General features: G+C 46.3%; 1 protein-coding gene across 1 annotated transcript in view; it reads right to left on the minus strand.

Annotated features, from left to right (window-relative positions):
• Positions 1-25,240, minus strand: part of LOC120990718 (interleukin-6 receptor subunit beta-like) — a 93,179-nt gene that overhangs the window by 48,918 nt on the left and 19,021 nt on the right. The window contains exons 6-11 of the mRNA XM_040419626.1: positions 10,609-10,727; positions 7,725-7,860; positions 5,728-5,807; positions 5,093-5,300; positions 2,875-3,036; positions 1,028-1,147 (exon numbers count right to left, since the gene is read on the minus strand). Coding sequence (XP_040275560.1) covers positions 1,028-1,147; positions 2,875-3,036; positions 5,093-5,300; positions 5,728-5,807; positions 7,725-7,860; positions 10,609-10,727 — 825 coding nt within the window. The remainder of the gene's footprint in view (positions 1-1,027; positions 1,148-2,874; positions 3,037-5,092; positions 5,301-5,727; positions 5,808-7,724; positions 7,861-10,608; positions 10,728-25,240) is intronic.

Consider the following 25,240-nt stretch of genomic DNA (forward strand, 5'->3'; position numbering starts at 1 on the left):
CCGACGCGCGTTTCGCTCCGCTTTTTCAAGGGGCGTATATAGCTGTACCCACTGACCATCTTACATATACCCTAGGAGGTAATGGAAATTAAATGCACTTCACCTGTGCAGGGACCAATAGTTGTACACCGGGTGGGACATGGCGGAGCCTGGGCAAATCAGCGACGGTCGCTTCATCTCGCAAGATAACGCGAAGATGACGTCAGCCGTCACATGACCTGTAGAGGCCGGGTTAAAGAGTAAATCGCAACAGGTAATATGTTTTAGTTTTTACTATTCTAGTCATTACTATTACTGTTGTCTCTAACACTGTTTATGGGCTTTTTTTCTGAGGTGCTCTGTATCTGGCCCTCACATTTGCTCATATTAGTGTAGTCTCTGTATACCGGAGTAGTGTTTTTCACATCTTATTGGGGGTTGTTCGAATATTGCCTGCTTTATGCGGCATCTCTGTTCTTTTTGGAGTCTCCCCTATATTAGGATCGGGTGTACTTCTGTACATAACTGCTGTGAAGGGACCACAGGGAAGACATAACTACTGTGAAGGGGCCACAAGGAGGACATAACTGCTGTGAAGGGGCCATAGGGAGGACATAACTACTGTGAAGGGGCCACAGGGAGGTCATAACTACTGTGAAAGGGCCACAGGGAGGGCATAACTACAGTGAAGGGGCCACAGGGAGGGCATAACTACAGTGAAGGGGCCACAGGGAGGGCATAACTACTGTGAAGAGGCCACAGGGGGGATATAACTACTGTGAAGGGGCTACAAGGAGGACATAACTACTTTGAGGGGGCACAAGGAGGACATAACTACTGTGAGGGGGCACAAGGAGGACATAACTACTGTGAGGGGGCTACAGGGAAAACATAACTACTGTGAACGGGCCACAAGGATCTTGATGCTGAATCTTTGCCCTGGGTGCTGGAAATCCTAGCTACACCTCTGTACATAGATATGAGATAGATTCATAGATAGATATAGAACAGTGTATGGCTCGTTCCTCTTACAGTATGTCGTACATACCTCCTTCTTCTGTGTATATATAGGTCAGTCCATAGGTTGTTTCTTCAGTAGAGTCTCTACACTGACAGAAGCTATACAAGTAAATCCCGATCGTGTAACGTTTCATTGCTTCAAATGGCCCTGGAAATAAATACACCAGAATAGATGGGTATATAATGTGCACAGGTTGGCTATTAGTTACTTATGGGAAGGGGGAATGTGGAGCTGTCAGCAGGTTTGTTATTAAGGACCCTTGTGCTTTTCATGTACAGAAAGTTAAGTACAGGGGTGAATGGACCATTTGGGCATCATGAGTAGATAAGTGCTGCTGATGCAATGTATTAATCCTGCTCAATTTTTGCCCAGGGAGCCACAGCACACTTACTCCACACCTGCCAGTTACCGACATTTAGGCTTATTTATCAAAAACTGGAATTTACTAAGCCTCTGTGCTGACGGAGGATATGCTAAGTTAATATATGCACATGCTACATATATGCACCTACAATAAACACAATAAAATCTATACCAGAAAACTGGCGTAAATGAAAATAAATCTGCCGGGGCTGATGGCCTGCCCATGTCCTCATCAAGTCCCTTATTTGAAACCGTCGAGGGGGCCATAAAAATGGCAATTTCGAATAATTTATCACAATTGTGTTTAAAAAGTCTTAAACCCAGGGGTTTTTACGCCAATTTTTGGTGTAGTGAATTTTGTAAATTACCCTCATTGTATTTATGGCTTTCTTAATCTTTTACCAAGCAACATTTTCAGATTTCTTTTTCTACTTTTTGGTAAACTCAAAGAACATTTTCTTTTTGTTAATGATTCTCAATATTCAGTGCAAAATTTGCTTGGTCGGCATAATAATAATAATAATAATAATAATAATAATAATCTTTATTTATATAGCACCAACATATTCCGCAGCTCTTTACAAATTCATACGGTTCATGTACAAAACAAAAGACATCACAAAGTTACTGACTAATGTACAACTGAAATACTAGGAGTGAGGGTTCTGCTTGCAAGAGCTTACAATCTATGAGGAAGTGGGGTGACACAAAAGGTAGTTGTTGACATATTGCTAGGATATGCCATCAATATCAGAAAGGTGCAGGTCCTACCTATGGGACCTGCTCCTATCTCCAGAACATGGTCCCCAAAGTGAAGGAGAGCAGAACATGCATACGTGGCCATCCTCTATTCACCTCTATGAAAGATCTGAAGATAGCCGAGCACTCAGTCCACATGCCAATAAAGAAAAACTTGTTTCGGGTGTAAATTATAGTAAATCTGACAGTCTACAAGGAACCACGCCTCTCTTGCTAAACTCTTAAAAATGTGAGACGAGTGGTGTAAAAGCTCAAACTGTTCAAAAATCCTCAAAAAGTCAAAACGTTTTTGCACAAATGATGTTTGCACAAAAATTTGCAACCTTCTTCACGTCACTTTTCTGGCACAAAACACAGCGTCGTACATTGTATAGTGGCTGTGCTTGGTATTGCAGCTCAGCCCCATTCACTTGAATGGAATGGAGTTGCGCCTTGGCCATGTGACTGGTTCAGGGTAAGCTGCGAGGAATCCGCGGCTTACTGAAGATTTGCGACCTCTTCAAGCATCTGATCAGCAATTGTGCCGGGAGTCGGACCCCCACTGATCAGATACTGACGACTTATCCTAGGGATGAGCAAACTCGCTGTTTTCAAGTCAAGTTCGGGTTCGGTGTTGGCGTTCGGGTTCTGTGGGAATTCTTTTTTGGATTCCGTTATCACGGAATATAATGAGGCATTCCGTTTTGCATTCCGTCATAATAGAAGTCTATTCGTTTCTGTTATGCAGGAAAATTTTAATAAAAAAACATTACCTGGAATGGAATAATTGTCTATCTTGTGCATGATGATTTTTGATTCCATTTGTGAGTAGTTTGTGCCCCAATTGATTACAACAAAATCCCATTTAAAAAATGGTCTCCAAGTGAGGAATATGGTGTTGTTTTTATAGGTCGCAGTTATTTCCCCTGGTAATTCTGCAAAGGAGAAATATGCATCTAAATTAATGTAATGTCATTTCACCATCCTATATTGTCTGTCATGAATAATATGTTAAGAGCCAAGACCATTTCACCCGGACAGGAGCAGATTCCTGGAAGGACAGAAAGGGGCAATTCCCCACTGGCCTCCACCACTTTGCACCTCCGTATCCCAGTTCCCTCCAGAAAAGGGTGTGGTGTGGGTTGGGGGATGGGGGTGTTGGTGTTTTGGGAGTTCATAAATACAAGGACTTTTGTGCATGTGCATTGCATTTAGCAGACTCCAATACTTCAGTCCCTCTGGAGCTGCTCAACAGGGATTTTAAGAAAATGACTGACCAAAAAAAATAGGAGCCCCTGTGTTTAAATCAGAGTCACTCAGATAAGATATCATAATTCTGGGAACAAATTAATTTTAAAGGAGCTCCTGACTCTCCCCTGAAATCATCAGAAGGATAGGGTGAAGTGAATATTTTTACCCCATGCTTTTGTTCTCCCAGGAGAAAAGAGGTCTCCAGAGGTGCTTGGAAGCCTCCATTCTCCCCATTGACTACACATAAAAGTTCAGCCAACAGGGGAGCCAGGACGGAGCCGGGAGACATAGCTGTTGGCTGAACGATCTTTCAGCTGACAGCTATTGAATGTGTATGGCCGTCTTTACTACCCCATGTATCTGGCACAAATGCTTCATCATGCCTCCAGCTATGCCTCTGCCTGTAAGTTTCAGTGCTTCTGCCATGTTCTTCCCCAGCATCTGTAAAGCTACAGGTTACCTAAGGCCAGCCATACACATTAGATAGCTGTCAGCTGAACAAGCTCTCTCTCCCAACCTACCCATATACATGGCCACTCAGCTCATCTAAGCATGCCTGTGTCCTCAACAGGGAGAGGAGAAAAGGCCCTTATATCCAGAGACTTACTGGAAGTGCTCCATGGTATGGAGACTTATTGGCAATGCTCCATGGGAAAACAATATGCCAAGAGGTATCTCCCAAGAAAGAGAACCATCTCACCGCGCCACCTATTGGAAGTGGCTCCCTATGAGTCAATGATTTGACTCATCTTGGGAGATACTTCTTTGCATATTCATTTCCTATGGAGCTTTGCCAATAAGTCTCCATATAGGACTGGCCCCTTTAAAGACATTCAGTACTCTGCCTAAGCATCTTCCAAGGCATTGCCCTGAGCCAGCCAGAATTTTAATCTCTACTGATGAGGGGAAGCACCCTGAAACAGTTGTCAATGGATCTTGACTCATAGGGAGCCACTTCTAATAGAAGCACCGGCAAGATGGTTATCTTTCTTGGGAGAGACCTCTTTGCATATCCAGAGGACAAAAGGATAAGCAGTAGAAATTCAACTGCTCTGATCTTTAGCTTATCCCCTTTCCTCCAGACCTTCTGTTATTGGGTAGAGTAAGGAGGCTCCCATGCCTCAGATGGGTGGCTGGTCACTTCATAATCATCTGGTTAGGCTGACGTTTATCTAATGTGTATGGCCAACCTAAGGCTGTATTAGACAGCCCGATTTAACAGGAGATTGCCGGGAAGGAAGCGTTCCTTCACGGAAATCGTCTGCTCGCTATTGGACGAGTCCGCTGCTATAACATGAAGTAATCTCCTCCTCAGTATAGGGAGGAGCGATCATTATGCCATCGCTCTTCCCTATACCGAATCATTGTTTGCCGATAGCAGATCATTATTAGTCACCACGACCTGCCACCTGCAAACGAAAAATTTTAAAAGACTTGGATTGCCCGATGAACGAGCAAATGCTCGTTGGCAGCAGTATTACACTGGCAGATGATCGCTAACAAGCGTTACTATGAATGCTCATAAGCGATCATCTGCCGAGGTGTAATACAGGCTTTAAGTAAAGAATAAGAGATTAGTATGTAATCAAGAATGAGGTCTTTCCTATACTACAGGAATTCTCGTTAATTAGCAGAACACTCTGTTGTAGCCGTTCCTGTTATATATAAATTCGATTTCTACATAGATATTTAATAAGGTCGCACGTTATACACATAATAAAACTGCTGGTGAAATATTACCTGGTGTCGCCAAAGTAGGGACCACAGCGCTTGCTGACCTGGACCTCCCTGCCTTATTGTAAGCCGTTACTGAGACATTGAAGAAAGCCACAGAAAGGTTCATATGGACCTCAGTATTTGCTGTGTTTAAGGCGATATTGCAACCACAGCTGTTTGGAAGCCTGTGTATAATGACATGGTATCCATCCACATAGTCATGACTGGTATACTGCCGAAGGGAAGACAAAGAGCGTGACCACTGTACAGATATGGAGAATAGGTCTAATAAGTAACCCCACCGCCCTGGTTAATTAGACACCTTCTATGTCATCTTATACAAGGATCCACTTGGCACATGCCAAACCCAACATCCACAGCCTTCAACTTACTGTATATAGGCTAATGACTTGTCTATAAAAAGATGTCAATGCTGGTATACTGCTATATACAGTCAGCCCCCTAGAAATGAATGGAGTGGTGGACTGAACAACGCACTAAGACTCTGTTCAGAGGAGACTTGAGGACAACCTTTTAGTGGGATAACCTCTTTAATTTATATTTTCTGAGTGGCTGACGTCCACATCTCTGGTTCTTCAAATATTCTTGTAACTATATACTAATGTGCGCAAACATAAAAACCAATGAGCTCTTAGTACCGTCCACTCAACAGTCAGTCTCTGTTTGCCCGGTAATAGCTTCTCTGTGGTGACGATAATATCTGGGGCTCCTAGTAATTCTAAAATGAAATAACAAAAAAAAAACAACAGGTTAATAATAACATTAATTGTAAAGTGGACTTTACTTTTACATAACTCTTAAGGTGCCCATACGCATCAGATGAACATCAGTCAACCATGTAATGCGTACATGGGTGTTACATTTCTCCCCGACGGCAGATGTTGAAGGAAAAAGCATGGTGGATTTCAATATGACTGATCCTTTATTCACATGGGAGATAAGGCTACTTTCACACTCACGGCAAAGCTAATCTGGCAGGCAGTTCCAGCAGAGAACAGACTGCCATGGTTCTCTAGATATGGCATAGCTGGATATTCCCATGTGCCCCTTGGACTCCTTTACTTATATTAAGATCCCGCCGCAACAGTTTTTGTTCGGCCAAATCCTGCCATTTAAAGGAATTGTGCGGTGGTGACTTGCTCCACTTGCGTCGCTTGACCATTTCTCATGACTCAAGGGGAGCAGGTCACTGCCAAGGCCAGTGATTGGCTGCAGCCATGTCAAACCGGATGTTTACAGCGAGGGAATCCAACGGGAGAAGGCCAGGCCTGGTAGAGAAGGAGCAGGTAAGTAATCTTCCCTTCACAGGTCTGGCCAAGATAGGGGGAGGGTTGCAAAAACCCGATTCAAACTTGCACAACCATTTGAATGCTGGGGAGTGGTGGTATCCCCACTGGATCCCATTGGATCCCATTATAGTTAATGGCGTGTGGCGGTGCGCCTCACTTTCCAGCTATGCCAGATCCAGAGAACTCCAGTCGGCCATTCTCTACCGGAACAGCCTTTCGGATTAGCTTGTGACCTTAGTGTGAAGTTAGCCTTAGCTGCCATCAGTCTCTGGAAGTGGCTTATTTTCCTCTGACCACTGAGAACATATGCACTTTGGCCAATCTGAGTGTGTACGGGGGTTTATGGCAACCTTTAAGGCGCTTTTATCCAGCCAAGGATTGGGGTAATTATTGGAACTAGATATGCCCCATGGAAATATGCCGCCGATCACCCGATTGCAGCAGCGTCTTTCGTTGCTACAGAAAGGGGATGATTGCTGCATGTAAAGTCAGCTCAACTTTGGATCAACAATCAGGCAATTATTGAGAAGAAACAGTTTATTCCTGATAAATGCCTGGGCATCAGCCTATGTAAAAGGGCTCTCTGGACCATCTAATTGGGAACTGTCATGTACAGACTAAATACAGTAGCTGAATGCATGCCCAATGCCCCTTCCTGTAAAGGGGACACACTGAAATACGAAAATGAACAATTTTTAGGAACTTCCTCAATACTTTGAATGGTGAATTCTGCAACCCTCACTAAGGTATTGTCATAACTAGCACTATGGTGGTGCAAGAGGAAGTCCTCCATGTCTAGCCTCCTCCATATTTCCTACAAGGCAAAATATATTGATACTGACATGACTACTGAACTGATGGTATGCTTCTTTTTCTGGGACAGTTCCACTAACTTACCGAGGCATTGCAGGGGTGTGCCCTTTCTGTTGCTGCTCTCCCCCTATCACAGTTCAGGGGGGTGGCCTTTTTTCTGAAGCTATCTCACTGTAACATGCACAGCTTCTAACAGTTTATATTGTGGTTGCAGTTCAATGATGTAACCTCGCATATGCGACTACCTCAGTAGGTGGATGTACACATTACTATATGATGAAACACCGGGGGGCACCATTATAATGAAGTAAAGAGAATATCCCTCAACTAGAGCATTTTTGTAATGGAAAATAAATTACGCAATAAAATAACATATAATGGTGGCACAACCTCTTCAACCCATGATCAAGGGCGCCACCGTTTCTGGAAAAAAACTGACCCTTTTTTCTATGCTCATTAGTAAATATACATGAACTTCTGATACTAATGATGTTGAAGAAATCTTGGAAGTAAAACAAGAACAAAGTACTCACCATGTGGAACTATTGTCTCAGTTTCCCATTTGCAATGAAAGCAGGATTCATTGTAACATCTTTGCTGCATGACATACGACTCTGGAACTTGCGCTCCCGGCAGTGACACATTGAACACCATGTGTGTTACATTCATCTGTTACAGAAAAAAGGAACCATGTATCATTCTTCATCGGGGTCATTATATATCAGTTATGAGTAAATGTTTATTGTCCTGGAAACTGTCACCGGAGAATGTCTTGATTTAGTTATTAGTTTTGTCCATTTCATGTACCCCTACCTACACATGAGTGCAAATGATCAACAACTACACAACTTAAAGTGTAACGGTCATGTCATCAAAAAATCTGTTTTAGCATATGTGACTGCTGCAGCAGCATTATGCATAGAGCAATCTTTAGTTTCTTAACATACCACTGTTTTCCTTGAGTTTTTCCCTTAGTTACGGCTGTAGGGAACCTATCACCTGGATTTTGGGTATAGAGCTGAGGACATGGGCTGCTAGATCGCCGCTAGCACATCCGCAGTATCCATTCCCTATAGCTACATTTTTTTATATATACACTCACCTAAAGAATTATTAGGAACACCATACTAATACGGTGTTGGACCCCCTTTTGCCTTCAGAACTGCCTTAATTCTACGTGGCATTGATTCAACAAGGTGCTGATAGCATTCTTTAGAAATGTTGGCCCATATTGATAGGATAGCATCTTGCAGTTGATGGAGATTTGAGGGATGCACATCCAGGGCACGAAGCTCCCGTTCCACCACATCCCAAAGATGCTCTATTGGGTTGAGATCTGGTGACTGTGGGGGCCATTTTAGTACAGTGAACTCATTGTCATGTTCAAGAAACCAATTTGAAATGATTCGAGCTTTGTGACATGGTGCATTATCCTGCTGGAAGTAGCCATCAGAGGATGGATACATGTTCTCATTCTGTTTACGCCAAATTCGGACTCTACCATTTGAATGTCTCAACAGAAATCGAGACTCATCAGACCAGGCAACATTTTTCCAGTCTTCAACAGTCCAATTTTGGTGAGCTCGTGCAAATTGTAGCCTCTTTTTCCTATTTGTAGTGGAGATGAGTGGTACCTGGTGGGGTCTTCTGCTGTTGTAGCCCATCCGCCTCAAGGTTGTGCGTGTTGTGGCTTCACAAATGCTTTGCTGCATACCTCGGTTGTAACGAGTGGTTATTTCAGTCAACGCTGCTCTTCTATCAGCTTGAATCAGTCGGCCCATTCTCCTCTGACCTCTCTCATCCACAAGGCATTTTCGCCCACAGGACTGCCGCATACTGGATGTTTTTCCCTTTTCACACCATTCTTTGTAAACCCTAGAAATGGTTGTGCGTGAAAATCCCAGTAACTGAGCAGATTGTGAAATACTCAGACCGGCCCGTCTGGCACCAACAACCATGCCACGCTCAAAATTGCTTAAATCACCTTTCTTTCCCATTCTGACATTCAGTTTGGAGTTCAGGAGATTGTCTTGACCAGGACCACACCCCTAAATGCATTGAAGCAACTGCCATGTGATTGGTTGACTAGATAATTGCATTAAAGAGAAATAGAACAGGTGTTCCTAATAATTCTTTAGGTGAGTGTATATGTAAATGAGGCAAGTAGGAAGCCCAAGAAGCTGTTACTAATGTTTCCGGAGCCCAGCCACGCCCACTGTGAAGGAGCCCAGGACCGCCCCGCATACTCCGAATCTCCTCCTTGCTCCCCGACGTCAAAAAGCTAGAGCGCTGTAATTTCGTAATATGCGAGCTAGCGCATGCGCAGTGTCTGCATAGTGTTCCTTCCCTGTGCTGGCATCAGCCTCAGGCAATGAACTGCGAATGCACTAGCTGACGCACTGCGAGATTACGGCGCTCTAGCTTTATGACGTCGGGGAGCAAGGAGGAGATTCAGAGGATGCGGGGCAGTGCTGGGCTCCTTCACAGTTGGCGTGGCTGGGCTCAGAGTCAGAGAACGCTGGACTCATCTCTGAAGCATGGAGGAGACAGGACTCATCTAAGGTTAATTTACATATATCTAAAATCGTTTTTTTGACACAATAAAAGCACAGTGAGCTATGGGGACTGGATATTGTGGATGTGCTAGCGGCAATCTAGCAGCCCATGTCCTCAGCTCTATACCCAAAATCCAGATGACAGGTTCCCTTTAACCTCTACAATATGAGGATCTTCTCAAGATGGCTCCTCTGCCAGTTCTCTGAGGCCAAAACTGCCTTCCCTCACTTCACATATACACTTGCTGTAGCCAGCAGCTTCCTGCCAGCCTATCAGATTTGATTGCTAAGAGACACGCCTCCTCACTCTGAAGCCTAAAGCAGGCATGCAGTCTGAAGGACCGCCCCTCTGTCTTCTGTTCATACTAAAAAGAAGACAGACAAGCCATAGCAACAGTCTTTCAAGGTTTTTTACTAATAAATAGGGATGAGCAAACTTCAAGTTTTACAGTTTGAGTTCAGGTTCGGGTATATGCTGAATTGCGTTATGGATTCCGTTACCATAGACCATAACTCAATTCCATGATGGAATGCAAAACGGAATGCCTTTAGAGACATTCCATTATGCATTGCGTCATAATAGAAGTCTATAGAGTCCTCTCCTGCATAATGGAAACCGGACGGATCCGTTATAGAGGCCATAGACTTCTATTATGACGGAATGAATATTCCGTTACCACATGCATTATGGTCTGTGGTAACGGAATCCATAACGCAATTCAGCATATACCCGAACTTGAACTTCAAAACTTGAAGTTCGCTCATCCCTACTAATAAACTCCAAAAGATGGCAAAGCCCTTTTTCAACTTTTTGAAGCCAGGGCTTGATAAGTTCCCTCAAATCACTGCTCTTGCGACTTACAGTGTGCCACTGGGATGACATGATTTCTCGATATCTCACTTGTCCAATCTTATCCAGCAGAAATCTTAAGGTGTTTCCTGAGTGAACTGCATGTTGGATCTTTGGAGACTGACAATTCACTAGAAAAGAAAAAGTATTCATTATATCACTAGTCATTATAGACTGTGCTAGTAACGCACATATTATGGACAAGAAAAACATGACCCCCATGATTGCATAACCTGTGATTAAACACGTATACAGTATATATATATATTTTATAATATCCCAGTGTATGTCAGTCTATGATAAACAGGCACGCTGCCGAATGATGTGCCTTATTTAGGACGAGGCGTCATAAATTAGGCCGCATCTGGTAGTCTATGTGCCTATACTGATATCCTGGGGCCGCCATAAATTTCAGTGTTCTTTTACTCCAAAAAACTGGTGTAAAATATGACAAATGTGACGGGGTTACTGGCCCTGCCCCTGTCACACCTCCTTTTTGGGAAAGCATCAATGCCAGCGTAGAAACCCACCGGGGCAAAAAAGTTTGCACAAGTTTCTTTTAAAAAGTCGCAAAGTACAGTTTCCTGGATGTATAATAATGATAAATCTGTCCCACAGACTATATGTGGTAGTCCAACAGAGTTTGACAGTCTAAATGCAGGTAATAACTCCTTGGATCATATTTTCCGTAATCTGCGACTGGATGAATTTCAATCATCTTCAGGATGCAGATACTAATGAGCGCTATCTGTGGCTGCATCTCAGATGGCAACATAAAATGTTAATATGTTGCAGAACAGGGTCCCTGAAGTGAACAAAATAGCACAGCGCAAGCGCGTCCACCCTCCATTCACTTTTATGCGAGTTCCAAAAATAGCAGAAAGTTGGCTTGGCAATTTCCAGCAGTTCCATAGCAGTGAATGGAGAGGTGGCTGTGCATGCATGGTGTGCTCTCCCTTGACTTCTATTAGACTTGGGAAAACAGCCTAGCATGCCCACTAGGCGATTTTTACAACTCCGATAGAAGTGAATAGAGAGCACGCCACACATATGTGGTACTCCCTCCTTCACTTAACCTCTTGGGGACACATGACGTACCGGTAAGTCATGATGTCCCGGTACTTAAGGACACATGATGTACCGGTACGTCATGTGTAGTTCCGATCACCGCCGCGCGGCGGGTGGTGATCGGAACTGGGTGCCTGCTGAAATCAATCAGCAGGCACCCTGGGACAATGCGTGACCCCCCCCGTATCGGCGATTGCGGCAAACCGCAGGTCAATTCAGACCTGCGGTTTGCTGCGTTTCCGGGTTATTCTGGTCTCTGGGGACCCGATAACCCGGAACAGGATGGTGATCGGTGGTGTGATAATACACCACCAATCACTATCCTGCGATCCTGAGAGGTGATGGTGACATCACCTCTCAGGATCGCTTCTGATTGACTGCAGGGCAGACAGGAGGTTAAAATTATTGCAGCGCTCCTCTCCTCCTCCTTTCTGTGTCTGGGAGCGAGGAGAGAGGAGCCTGCATTCAGATCTCCAGAGCCAGCACCCCATCTGTGCCCAGCACCCCCTTCTGACCCTCCACAGGCACTAAAAGGTATTTAGGGAAAGGTTAGGGACAGGTTAGGTTAGGCAGGGATATTCAGGGAAAGTTTAGTGGGAAAAAAAAAAGTTTTTACTGTTGCATCACCCTAATCGGGTGTCTGGGGTCCACAGTGTGACCCTAGACCCCCCAGGGGTGCTGCAGCTTGCCCCCCCCCACACACACAATTTTTTTTGGGCGCAAGCAGTTTTTTTTTTTCCTGCGTACGCTGACTGTGGCCGGCACTCTTAGCATCTGGCCACTGTTAGTGCATTGCACACTGTTAGCGCATGCTTCGGGCGGCTGATCAGCGAGTTTGAATTTTTTATATATTTTTTCACATCTTTTGGCCTGGTTGCTGGTCAGATATAAGGACAAGAGGGATGTCCTTGTACTGTCCACAATTCACGGTAACGGCATCACCCCTGTCCCTGTGCGAGGTACCGCGGCAACGGTCCTCAAGCCCGATTGTATCGTCGACTACAATCGGTATATGGGAGGCGTTGATCTCTCTGATCAAGTCCTCAAGCCATGTAATGCCATGCGCAAAACCCGGGCATGGTACAAAAAAGTTGCGGTCTACTTGGTACAAGTTGCCTTGTACAACTCTTTTGTGCTGTCCTGGAGCGCTGGCCACACAGGGAAATTCCTCCAGTTTTATGAGGCACTCCTCAAGGCCCTGATCTTTTCTGACCGGGAAAGAGCAGGCCGGAGTACCTCGGGAACTGGAGATCGTCCCTGGCCAACATTTTCCAGGTGTGGTCCCCCATACTGGAAAGAAGGGACGGACCCAAAAAATGTGCAGAGTGTGTCACAGGAGGGGGATACGGAAGGACACCACCACTCAGTGTGACACGTGCCCCGATCATCCGGGCCTCTGCATTATTGGTTGCTTCAGGGAGTACCACACTTCCATGGAGTACAAAATTTATAATCCCCTTCCCCAATTTAAATTCCATTTAGCCACAGTCAATCAGAAAAAAAACTATGGTTCTCAGACTTGAGACACTAAAACAAAAGAAATATATATATTTTTTATATTATTTTGTAAAACTAAAATAAATTAAAAAAAGTAGAAATATTAGGTATCGCCGCGTCCGTAAGAATCTGCTCTATAAAAATACCCCATGACCTAACCCCTCAGATGAACACGGTCAAAAAAAAAAAAGGTGCAAAAAAAGGTATTTTTTTTTGTCACCTTACATCACAAATAGTGTAATAGCAAGCGATCAAAAAGTCATATGCCCCCCAAAATAGTGCCAATAAAACAGTCCTCTCATCCCGCAAAAAATGAGCCCCTAGCTGAGATAATCGGCTAAAAACTTTAAAAAAACGGACTCTTAGACTATGGAGATACTAAAATGTTTTTTTTTTTTGTTTATAAAAGCATATAAAATATAAAACCTAAATAAATAAATAAATAAAAAGTAGACATATTATGTATCGCTGCATCCGTAAGAATCTTCTCTATAAAAATACCCCATGACCTAACCCCTCAGATGAAAAAAAATGTAAAAAATAAAATAAAAACGGTGCCAAAACAGCTATTTTTTGGCAAATTTTCCATTTTAAACCGTTTTTTCCAGTAACAAAGCAAGGGTTAACAGCCAAACAAAACTTAATATTTATTACCCTGATTCTTCAGTTTACAGAAACACCCCATATGTGGTCGTAAACTGTTGTATGACCAAACGTCAGGGCGCAGAAGGAAAGGAACGCCGTATGGTTTCTGAAAGGCAGATTTTGATGGCCTTTTTTTTTGGCACCATGTCCCATTTGAAGAACCCCTGATGCACCCCTAGAGTAGAAACTCCATAAAAGTGACCCCATCTAAGAAACTACACCCCTCAAGGTATTCAAAACTGATTTTACAAACTTTAATCACCCTTTAGGTGTTCCTCAACAGTTTATGGCAAATGGAGATGAAATTTCTGAATTTCTATTTTTGGTAACCTTGCCTCACAAAAATGTAATATAGAGCAACCAAAAATCATATGTACCCTAAAAATAGTCCCAACAAAACTGCCACCTTATCCCGTAGTTTCCAAAATGGGGTCACTTTTATGGAGTTTCTACTCTTGGGGTGCATCAGGGGGGCTTCAAATGGGACATGGTGTAAATAAACCAGTCCAACAAAATCTGCCTTCCAAAAACCACACGGCGCACCTTTCCCTCTACGCCCTACTGTGTGCCCGTACAGTAGTTTACGGCCACATATGGGGTGTTTCTGCAAACTACAGAATCGGGGCAATAAATATAGAGTTTTTGTTTGGCTGTCAACTGTTGCTTTGTTACTGTAAAAAATGGATAAAAATGGAAAATTTGCCCAAAAATTTAAATTCTTAAATTTCATCTCCATTTGCCAATAACTCTTGTGGAACACCTAAAGGGTTAACAACGTTTGTAAAATCAGTTTAGAATACCTTGAGGGGTGTAGTTTCTTAGAGGGGGTCACTTTTATGGAGTTTCTACTCTAGGGGGCTTCAAATGGGACATAGTGTAAATAAACCAGTCCAGCAAAATCTGCCTTCCAAAAACCACACGGCGCACCTTTCCCTCTACGCCCTACCGTGTGCCCGTACAGTAGTTTACGGCCACATATGGGGTGTTTCTTCAAACTACAGAATCAGGGCAATAAATATTGAGTTTTGTTTGGCTGTTAACCCTTGCTTTAGTACTGGAAAAAATGGATCAAATTTGAAAATTTGCCCAAAAATTTTAATTCTGAAATGTTATCTCCATTTGCCATTAACTCCTGTGGAACACCTAAAGGGTTAACGACGCTTGTAAAAATCAGTTTTGAATACCTTGAGGGGTGTAGTTTCTTGAATGGGGTGGGTGGTTTCTATTATGTAAGCCTCACAAAGTGACTTCAGACCTGAACTGGTCCTTAAAAAGTGGGTTTTTGAAAATTTCTGAAACATTTCAAGATTTGCTTCTAAACTTCTAAGCCTTGTAAGGTTCCCAAAAAATAAAATGTCATTCCCAAAATGATCCAAACATGAAGTAGACATATGGGGAATGTAAAATACTAACTATTTTTGGAGGTATTACTGTCTATTATAAAATTTGCAAATTTTTCCAAATTTGGTATTTTTTATAAATAAAAAATAATAATTTTACTCCATTTTACCAGTGTCATGAAGTACAATATGTGACGAAAAAAACTATCTCAGAATGGCCTGGATAAGTAAAAGCGTTTTAAAGTTATTCACATATAAAGTGACACTGGTCAGATTTGCAAAAACTGGCCTGGTCCTTAAGGTGAAAATTAGCCCGGTCCCTAAGGGGTTAAGGGGCCCTGTTCTGGAGATAAGAGAGGGTCCCGGAGGTTGGACCCGCACCTATCTGACATTAATGGCATATCCTAGCGAAAAGTATAAAAAGAATAAAGAATACACAGTAGTAGCTGCCTAATTCTGTAAAATAAAACTCGGACGCAGTACAGAGGCAAAAACAAAGTCTTTGACTTAAACAGTGCAGTGTTTATTAACACAAACAAAAATAACAGTTCGTCGTCTTGGTGTTCATTCACACCATGGTAAGTCCACAGAACAAAAAACATTCACCTTGTCAGTGGCTTTGGCAGTAGCAGTCCCCAACAGGCTTTAGTGCCTGCTTCCCAGCAATGCGGCTGTCAGCCCTTTAGTACCGCACACATCATGCAGATCTAAAAAAAACAGAGACTCCACAGCTTCCCTGTCAGATGGAGGACAATCCACACCCAGCTGAGACTGCTGGCTGGGTTTTATATCCCTAACCAAAACCCAGCCTGGAACGTGGGGAACAGCCACCCACCCTGCACTTTGGCTGCTCCCAGTAAGAGCCGGCCTGAATCGGCTTTACAGCCACACAAAATAGCCAATAGTGTCAGTCAACACTAGCTGCCGCTGACACTTAAAATTACTGTCTCTTACCTCACTGAGGCCAGGAACCTCGGTGACACATATCTTCGTCAGTGACAGACCCTTGCGCTTTCCTACATACCTCCCCCCTTTGTTCAACCCTGAGGGGGTGAGCACCCGCCAGACAGTGTACCCGGGACAGGGCATCTGCATCTCCCTGTAACCTGCCTGCCCTATGTTCCACGGAGAACTTGAATTTCTGTAGAGACAAAAACCACCTGGTGACCCGAGCATTCCTCTCTTTGGCTTGGCTCATCCACTTGAGAGGAGAGTGGTCGGTTACCAGATGGAACTTTCTCCCCAACAGATAATAGTGGAGAGACTCGAGTGCCCACTTGATGGCCAGGCACTCTCTCTCCACTATACACTGTACCTAGTCTCGGCTGGGGTAAGTTTGCGGCTCAGGAACACAACGGGATGTTCCTCCCCATTGATGTCCTGAGAGAGTACAGCGCCGAGGTCTACTTCAGAATCATCGGTCTGTACCACAAACTCCCTCTTGAAGTCGGGCGTAACCAACACCGGGGACCCACATAGGGCCGACTTCAGAGCGGAGAAAGCCTTTTCCACCTGCTCATTCCATTGAACGGTCACTGACTTGCGTCCCTTCAAAAGGCCTGTCAATGGTGCAGTGACTGTAGTAAAGTGGGGGACAAACCTCATATAGTATCCCACCATTCCCAGGAACGACTTTACTTGCCGAGTAGTGACCGGTCGTGGCCAATTCCGAATTGCCTCAATTTTGTTTACCTGAGGTTTAATAATTCAGCGCCCAATTACATACCCCAGGTACTTGGTCTCTTCTAACCCTATCGCACACTTTTTTGGATTAGCGGTTAAGCCAGCCTTCCTAAGGGAGTCCACTACAGCCTGTACTTTAGGTAGTTGACTTTCCCAGTTGGTCCTGTGGATAACGATATCGTCCAGGTACGTTGATGTGTACCGACAATGTGGACGGAGTACAATGTCCATTAGCTTTTGAAACGTGGCGGGAGCACCATGTAGACCAAAGGGTAATACCTTGTACTGATACAGCACCTCTGGCATGATGAAAGACGTTTTTTCCTTGGCAGCCTCCCTTTGGTGAGGTCCAACACAGAAAAATACTAGGCTTGGCCTAATTTTTCAATAAGCGCATCCACTCGGGGCATGGGATATGCATCAAACTTAGACACCTCATTCAGTTTACGAAAGTCATAATAGAAGCGCAATGTCCCATCCGGCTTGGGTATTAAGACTATTGGACTGGCCCATTCACTTTTTGACTCCTCGATGACACCTAGCTGTAGCATTAGCTGCACTTCCTCCGTGATGGCTTGTCGCCAAACCACGGGTACCCGGTATGGTTTTAACCAGACTTTTGCCTGAGGTTCAGTGATAATGTCATGTTGGATTATGGAAGTGCGTCCAGGAATGTCCAAGAACACATCCGTGTTCCGACTAACGAACTCCCTGGCTTCCTGAGCCTGTTTAGAGGAGAGGCTGTCAGCAATTTTCACTGTGGCAGACGCTTCCCTTGCTTCAGAGGGACTGAATCCGCTTCCCCTAGAAACCCTGGACGTGGGCTGTCTTCCGTACAGGTTTCCCTATCTTTCCAGGGTTTGAGCAGATTCACATGGTACACCTGCTCTGGCTTTCGCCTCCCGGGCTGATGTACCTTGTAATCTACCTCTCCAATTTTTTCAAGTACCTCGTAGGGCCCCTGCCACCTAGCTAGGAACTTACTGTCTATGGTTGGTACCAGCACTAATACCCGATCACCCGGGTTAAAGTTCCAGACCCAAGCCTGCCAATTATAGACCCTACTCTGGGCTCGCTGCGCTGCCTCCATAACCAGAGGTAATACTGTTTCCATCCATCCTCGCATCTGGGTTACATATTCAACAACACTTTTGTGCAGTGTGGGTTGTTCCCACGCCTCTTTGGCCACGTCCAACAGACCGCGAGGGTGTCTGCCGTATAGCAGTTTTAATGGCGAGAACCCAGTAGAGGCCTGGGGTACCTATCGCACTGCGAACATGAGATAGAGCAGAAGAAGATCCCAGTCCCTCCGATCCTTAGACACCACTCTTTTTAACATATTTTTAATGTTTGATTAAACCTCTCCACCAGGCCGTCCGTTTGCGGTTGATAGACGGACGTCCGCAACTGTTTTATGTGGAGCAACTTACAGAGTTCTCTCATGAACTTGGACATAAAAGGGATCCCTTGGTCAGTCAGAACCTCTTTAGGCAGACCCACTCGGGAAAACATCTCCATTAACTCCTTAGCTATGAGTTTGGCTGATGTATGACACAGTGGCACCACTTCTGGGTACCAAGTGGCGTAGTCGAGGATGACCAAGATGTGTTGGTGCCCTCTAGCGGACTTCGGTACTGGGACTATGAGATCCATAGCAATCTGCTAGAATGGAACCTCAATATTTGGGAGAGGGACCAGGGGGCTCTGGAAATGTGGCTGTGGGCTGGTTATCTGGCAGGTTGGGCAAGACTTGTGTTATGTCCCCTGGACACTCTGTGTCTCTCAGGTGCCGCTGGCAATGCTGCCAGTATCTGCTCAGCAAGTTACACACACAGGCCGATGTACTACTTAACCAGAGCAAGGTTTATTACTCGGAACATTATGGCATTCTTACATGGAGGAGTCTTATTCCAAACAGCTTCTGTCCTTATCAGATGCAATCCCTTCTCAGCCTCATGTGTCTGCTTCCGGTTCCCCTCACACACTGTCTGACTTCCTGGTACAGCTCCTCCTCCCCCATCATGCATCAGGAGAAAGAGGGTAAAGGTCACAGTGATCTATCACAAACATCACACCTCCTTTCCTTCCCAAAAAAAAAACTAAAACATAACAAGAGAACAAATGTTGAACACATAACATAACAAGGCAAGCGAGATCAGTTCAGCAAGTAGTATCTCCAACTCAGTTCTGTGATTTCCGCAGCACTTCATGAGCCCTTTGTCTCTGTTCCCTGACCTCCAATGTGTCCCGTAAGATTTCAGCACTTTGCCAGCGCGGCGTTTGACGTCTTTGACGGGTAGACTTACGCAGAGGCACAGCACCGGGAGGGATAGAGTCAGTCAAAGGTTCTGGAGATGTCAGTGGGCGTCCCACAGACAAATCAGTCTCTGTAACTCCAGGCACATGTCCGGGCTCCTCAGGAATATGGCCGCCAACCGGTTCAGGGTTTGGTTGTAAACTTGTGGGATCATGCCAGACACCATGCCATATGTCACCAGCAGAGTTCAGAGTAGACTCTGGTGGGTGGTTAGAAAGAGGGGTCGGTTTTGTCACTAGTGGCCGGCAAATGCGTTTCCTCAATTGTGAAAGGTGTCGCCGAACACAAATGCCTTCCTCCAGGCGGACAAGGTACATTCTTCTGCCAAGAGTTCCATTAATAACGCCAGGAAGCCAAGGAGGCAAAGCTCTGTAATTCCGAGACCATACAAGATCACCGGCACGGAATCCCAGACGGCCCGGCGGAGGAGGCGTTGGTGACTGTTCCTGCGGACGAACTAAATCAAGTTTGGTGCGGAGATGCCTGCCAAACATAAGAAAAGCCGGTGACAGCCCAGTTGTAGCGTGTTTCGTGTTACGGTACATGATCAAGAATTCCAGCAGCTTCTCTTCTGACAGTCCAACCTGGTCCAGAGTGGACAGTAAGTGCTTCTTAAATGTCTGCACAACTTGCAATACTCTTCCACCTCTCTGAACACACTGGGCCAGTAGAACCGCTGTAGAATCCGGTCCTGCGTTTTCTGCTGGCCCAGGTGTCCCCCAAGAACATGTTGGTGGGCTAACTCCATCACGAGCTTGCGATACGCCTTGGGCACCACTAGCTGTTCAATATGTTCATCCCGTAATTGATTTATCCAGTACAGCATCTCCTGTTGAACCACAAAACGGGGGAATATAGACTCGGCTCCCGGTTGTTGCGGCTCACCCTCAATTATTACCACATTTCCCCATGCTCGAAACAGAGTCGGGTCCTGGTTCTGTGCTGTACCAAAATTATCCCTAGAGACATTGAGGTCTGCCAGCTCAGGACCCGGCGGCAAGTCCTCCATGTCTCCCACCATCACACTTAGCGGGGTTGTCTTCCCCTCTCCCACCAGAGTGGCGGTCACCCCTACTGCTGGCCCTTCTGACTCAGGTTCCCAGGGTTCTGGTCTCCCCCCTGAGTTGGGCCACTCTGCTAGGGTTACGTCTGTCTCCCGGGTATCGGTAACTTTTGTATCCGGCCATAGTGCCGGGAAACTGGGGAAGTCTCTCCCAATAATTAACTCATACGGTAATTTTGTGGTGACAGCCACCTCATGTGTCCACCTGCCGACCACAGTTGACAGAGAGACTAGGGTGGTGGGATAGTCCTTTAAGTCCCCATGAATGCAGACAACGCCGACTTTTCGGCCAGTATACTCGGCGGGCCGCACCAGGGCAGCTCTTTCCAGGGACACGAGGCTCCCTGAATCCAGCAGTGCCACCGCCAGAGTGTCCCCCACTTCCACCTGGCACAGGTGACTATTGTCTACAGTCTCGGAGGTACCGGTTGCACACAGCTTCCCGGCATACAATGAGTGGTGGTAGCCATAGTTGGTTTTCATGGTTTCACCCCGACGTGGACAGTCGGCTCTTATGTGTCCAGGCTTGTGACACCGCCAGCAGACCACTGGGGCTGGGTCTGCAGGGGATACATCCCGGGCGGGTTTGGCTGGCACCGGCCGGCGGGTCTGGGGTGGAGATTTCCAGGGATTGACTGGCCCCCTCCCAAAAGAACCCCCCTGCAGATTTCTGGTGGCCTTGTAGCGCTCCACCAGGTCGACCATCTTCAAGGCATTATCCGGAGACACCTGGCTGATCCAGTGCTGGAGAGGGTACGGCAAAGCCCTCCAACAACCGATCCAACATAGCAGTGGAAGTCAATATGTCAGGCTGCAGTCATTTTTGCAATCTGTGCAGCAGATCATAATATTGTGGTCTGGCGGGTTCAGCCGGGTTAAATTCCCACTGATGCACCCGCTGGGCCCGGACCAATACATTTACTCCAAGTCTCGCCAGGATCTCACCTTTTACTGTCGGGTAGTCGGCCGCTTGATCATCGGGGAGGTCAAAAAATTCTTGCTGGGGACCAGACGCCAGGAACGGAGCGACGACCTCAGCCCACTGGTCTCAGGGTAACTTTTCCCTCACGGCCACCTTTTCGAAGACCGCCAGATAGGTCTCGACGTCATCCGAGGGGGTCAGCTTTCCGGGCATCGCGGACGTTCTGGGACGCTCCTGCCGCTTGCAATGCCATTACATGTCGTAATAGCAGCTGGTTAGTTTCTTGTTGCTGCTTGTTAGCCTCCCGCTGCTGCAAGTTGGCCTCCACGAGGGCTTTCAGGACCACCTCCATTTTGTCAGGATGCCTTACTGCATTTGCCCACATCCGACATCAATTGTGGGGATTCGCTCTGGTAGGCAGATTAGCGGACGCAGTACAGAGGCAAAAACAAAGTCTTTAACTTAAACAGTGCAGTGTTTATTCACACAAACAAAAATAACAGTTTGCCGTCTTGGTGTTCATTCACACCATGGTGGGTCCACAGAACAAAAAACATTCACCTTGTCAGTGGCTTTGGCAGTAGCTTTAGGGCCTGCTTCCCAGCAATGCGGCTCTCAGCCCTTTAGTACGGCACACATCATGCAGATCTCAAAAACCAGAGACTCCACAGCTTCCCTGTCAGATGGAGGACAATCCACACCCAGCTGAGACTGCTGGCTGGGTTTTATATCCCTAACCAAAACCTGGCCTGGAACGTGGGGAACAACCACCCTCCCTGCACTTTGGCTGCTCCCAGTAAGAGAGCGGCCCGGATGCTTTACAGCCACACTAAATAGCCAATAGTGTCAGTCAGCACTAACTGCCGCTGACACTTAAAATTACCGTCTCTTACCTCACTGAGGCCAGGAACCTCGGTGACACATATCTCTGCGCTTTCCTACTATATATATATCTATATATATACACACACGCACACATAACTGGTAGGTTAAAAAGAAAAGACATTCACATAATGGGGTTTTGAAAGTCATCCCCTTTGGCCTATATTTGTGTGCACACCTGTTTTGCCTTGTCTACCAGCCACCATTTGTTCCATGGAAAGATTCATTTGGAGTTAATAATATCAGAAGGGGGGGGGGGGGGGGGAAGCTTTGAAGTCCTACATTTTATAGCTCTGTGTGATCTAATCATAACTTGTGCTCGGATCGGCTCATGCTGAGAGGGTACCCTACCCAAGCCTATACTCCACCCCCCCCCAACCTAGAAGCAGCAGAGTTATGCCGGAACTGCTTATCGAAGGGTAGCCTAAAGGGGGCTACCCCAATGATGAGACCTGAAAGAAGGGAGGGCTCCTGGGTGGGTTGAAATCGTTCGAACCGACAAGTGGGGGGAGGAGGGCCAGGTTTAAAAAGTGAAAGCCCCGCCTCCCCTCACACAAATACGGCACTCTTAATTGCCTACCACTTGTGCTCGGATCGGCTTATGCTGAGAGGGTACCCTACCCAAGCCTATACTCCACCCCCCCAACCTAGAAGCAGCAGAGTTATGCCGGAACTGCTTATCGAAGGGTAGCCTAAAGGGCCAAAAGAACCATGCATAGGAGTTTGAAAACTAGATAACAGAAACTACAGACCAAAACTCGAAAGCCAATGATATTTCGTATAAGGATCCGGGATATTACGCATGGAACACGTGGAACTGCGACCCAAACGTTTGATGACATGTACTGACACCTTATGCATGGACGCCGCCGCTGCCGTGCCCATGCGGAAGGAATGTCCTGTGATCCAGCGAGGACCGACCCCTGAACCTGTCAACTAACCTGAATGTACCTAAGAAAGGCCGCAGTGGTTAGCCGGGCATTGCCTAGTTCGAGTACAGGAGAACATGCCGCTTGGACTAAATACTACGCAGCCAAGCCTCCAAGGCCTGCACCGGACACCATCTGCTGTCCGTGGGAAAGTATCTGACCGCCACTGATTGCCCCGGCCGTGACGTCTTGGACGAGGCCAAGGTGAGGACATAGATGGACCCGCGCCGGATGAGCTGACCTTTCCGCAAGCACCCAGCCAGCGTATTTGTGCCCATGAGCTCGCCTGACCTGAGGAATCCATGGAAAGCCAGGTACAAGGCTGTTTCTGCCAGAGCGCTAACCTGCGGCCCGAACGGTTTGCCCCTGCAGTTTGCCTGTCACGGCCTGAACAAGCTACCGGTAAATGGCTGACGCCCATGTCATTTCACAACAGACATCTTGCGCAAACCCTTCAATGCCGCTTTGATCGGGTGGGCGGAGAAGAGTGACGGTAGGTCCGGATGTAGCCTGTACCAATGGTGCTGAATACCTGCCATGTATAGTTAACAATGCTATAGGACAGGTTTAATTGAGAGTGGCAAAAACCCCGACAAAGCCCAATAGGTGAGTGATAGGCCCCCGGCCAGCGGCCGGGTAGGTGTTGTCATATCTCTGAAACAGGCGCCAAGCTGTCTTGTAAGCCCTCAGAGTATTACTGGCCAAGGAATTGGCCATCAGTCTCTTAGCTATGGTGAGATGAGAGACTAGTCCCAGCGCAGCTGGGCCTGGTGAGGAATTTTTATTTATTTATTTATTTATTTTTTACCTCCATGCGTGAGAGACTCTAATGGCGGAGTCATATGTGTAACCTAAAACGGGGAAGCCATGCGTGAGAGACTCTAATGGCGGAGTCCTGTGTGTAAACCTAAAGCGGAGAAGCCATGCGTGAGAGACTCTAATGGCGGAGTCCTGTGTGTAAACCTAAAGCGGAGAAGCCATGCGCGAGAGACTAATGGCGGAGCCATGCGTGAGAGACTAATGGCGGAGTCATATGTGTAAAACTAAAACGGAGAAGCTCTGCGTGAGGGACTCTAATGGCGGAGTCATATGTGTAAAACTAAAACGGAGAAGCTCTGCGTGAGGGACTCTAATGGCGGAGTCATATGTGTAAAACTAAAACGGAGAAGCCATGCGTGCGAGACTCTAATGGCGGAGTCATATGTGTAACCTAAAACGGGGAAGCCATGCGTGCGAGACTCTAATGGCGGAGTCATATGTGTAACCTAAAACGGAGAAGCCATGCGTGAGAGACTCTAATGGCGGAGTCATATGTGTAAACCTAAAACGGAGTAGCCATGCGTGAGAGATTCTAATGGCGGAGTCATATGTGCCAACCTAAAACGGAGAAGCCAGGCGTGAGAGACTAATGGCGGAGTTGTATGTGTAAAACTCACACGGAGAAGCCATGCGTGAGAGACTCTAATGGCGGAGTCATATGTGTAACCTAAAACGGGGAAGCCATGCGTGAGAGACTCTAATGGCGGAGTCATATGTGTAAACCTAAAACGGAGAAGCCATGCGTGAGAGACTCAGATGGCGGAGTCATATGTGTAACCTAAAACGGGGAAGCCATGCATGAGACTCTAATGGCGGAGACAGATGTGTGAACCTAAACGGAGAAGCCATGCGTGAGAGACTAATGGCGGAGACATATGTGTGAACCTAAACGGGGAAGCCATGCGTGAGAGACTAATGGCGGAGTCATATGTGTAACCTAAAACGGAGAAGCCATGCGTGAGAGACTCTAATGGCGCATCCGTATGTGTAAAACTAACACGGAGAAGCCATACGTGAGAGACTCAGATGGCGGAGTCATATGTGTAAACCTAAAACGGAGAAGCCATGCGTGAGAGACTCAAAAATGTATATATATATATTTTTTTTTTTTCACTATCAACCACTTAAGCAGCTCCCGTATGGGCAACGCTCTGAGTACGAGCATGAAGAGCATGGTATAACGCAGGTCACCTGCACGGACTAACTAACATCCTGTGCCTAAATAACCCCCTTGGAACCTTATCTACGGCCGGCAGCAGGAAGACAGCCACCGCCTATGATCTGCTCCCTCTGACCGAGCCTAGTACTCCTTCCCCTGATCCCTGCCTACCTAACGGCACGGCGGCCCATGCCAGACTTTATTGAAGATGAGGAGCCTTACCCCCCAGCCGCGTGGGGAGCTCACGCTGCTCCCTGGCAGAATGCACCAGTGCGGGGGAGCCCCCCTCCTCAGCTAGGGCCGACCCACCGCCGGCTGGA

This window comes from Bufo bufo, chromosome 2 (genome assembly GCF_905171765.1).
Source record: "Bufo bufo chromosome 2, aBufBuf1.1, whole genome shotgun sequence".
NCBI classification, from domain to species: domain Eukaryota; kingdom Metazoa; phylum Chordata; class Amphibia; order Anura; family Bufonidae; genus Bufo; species Bufo bufo.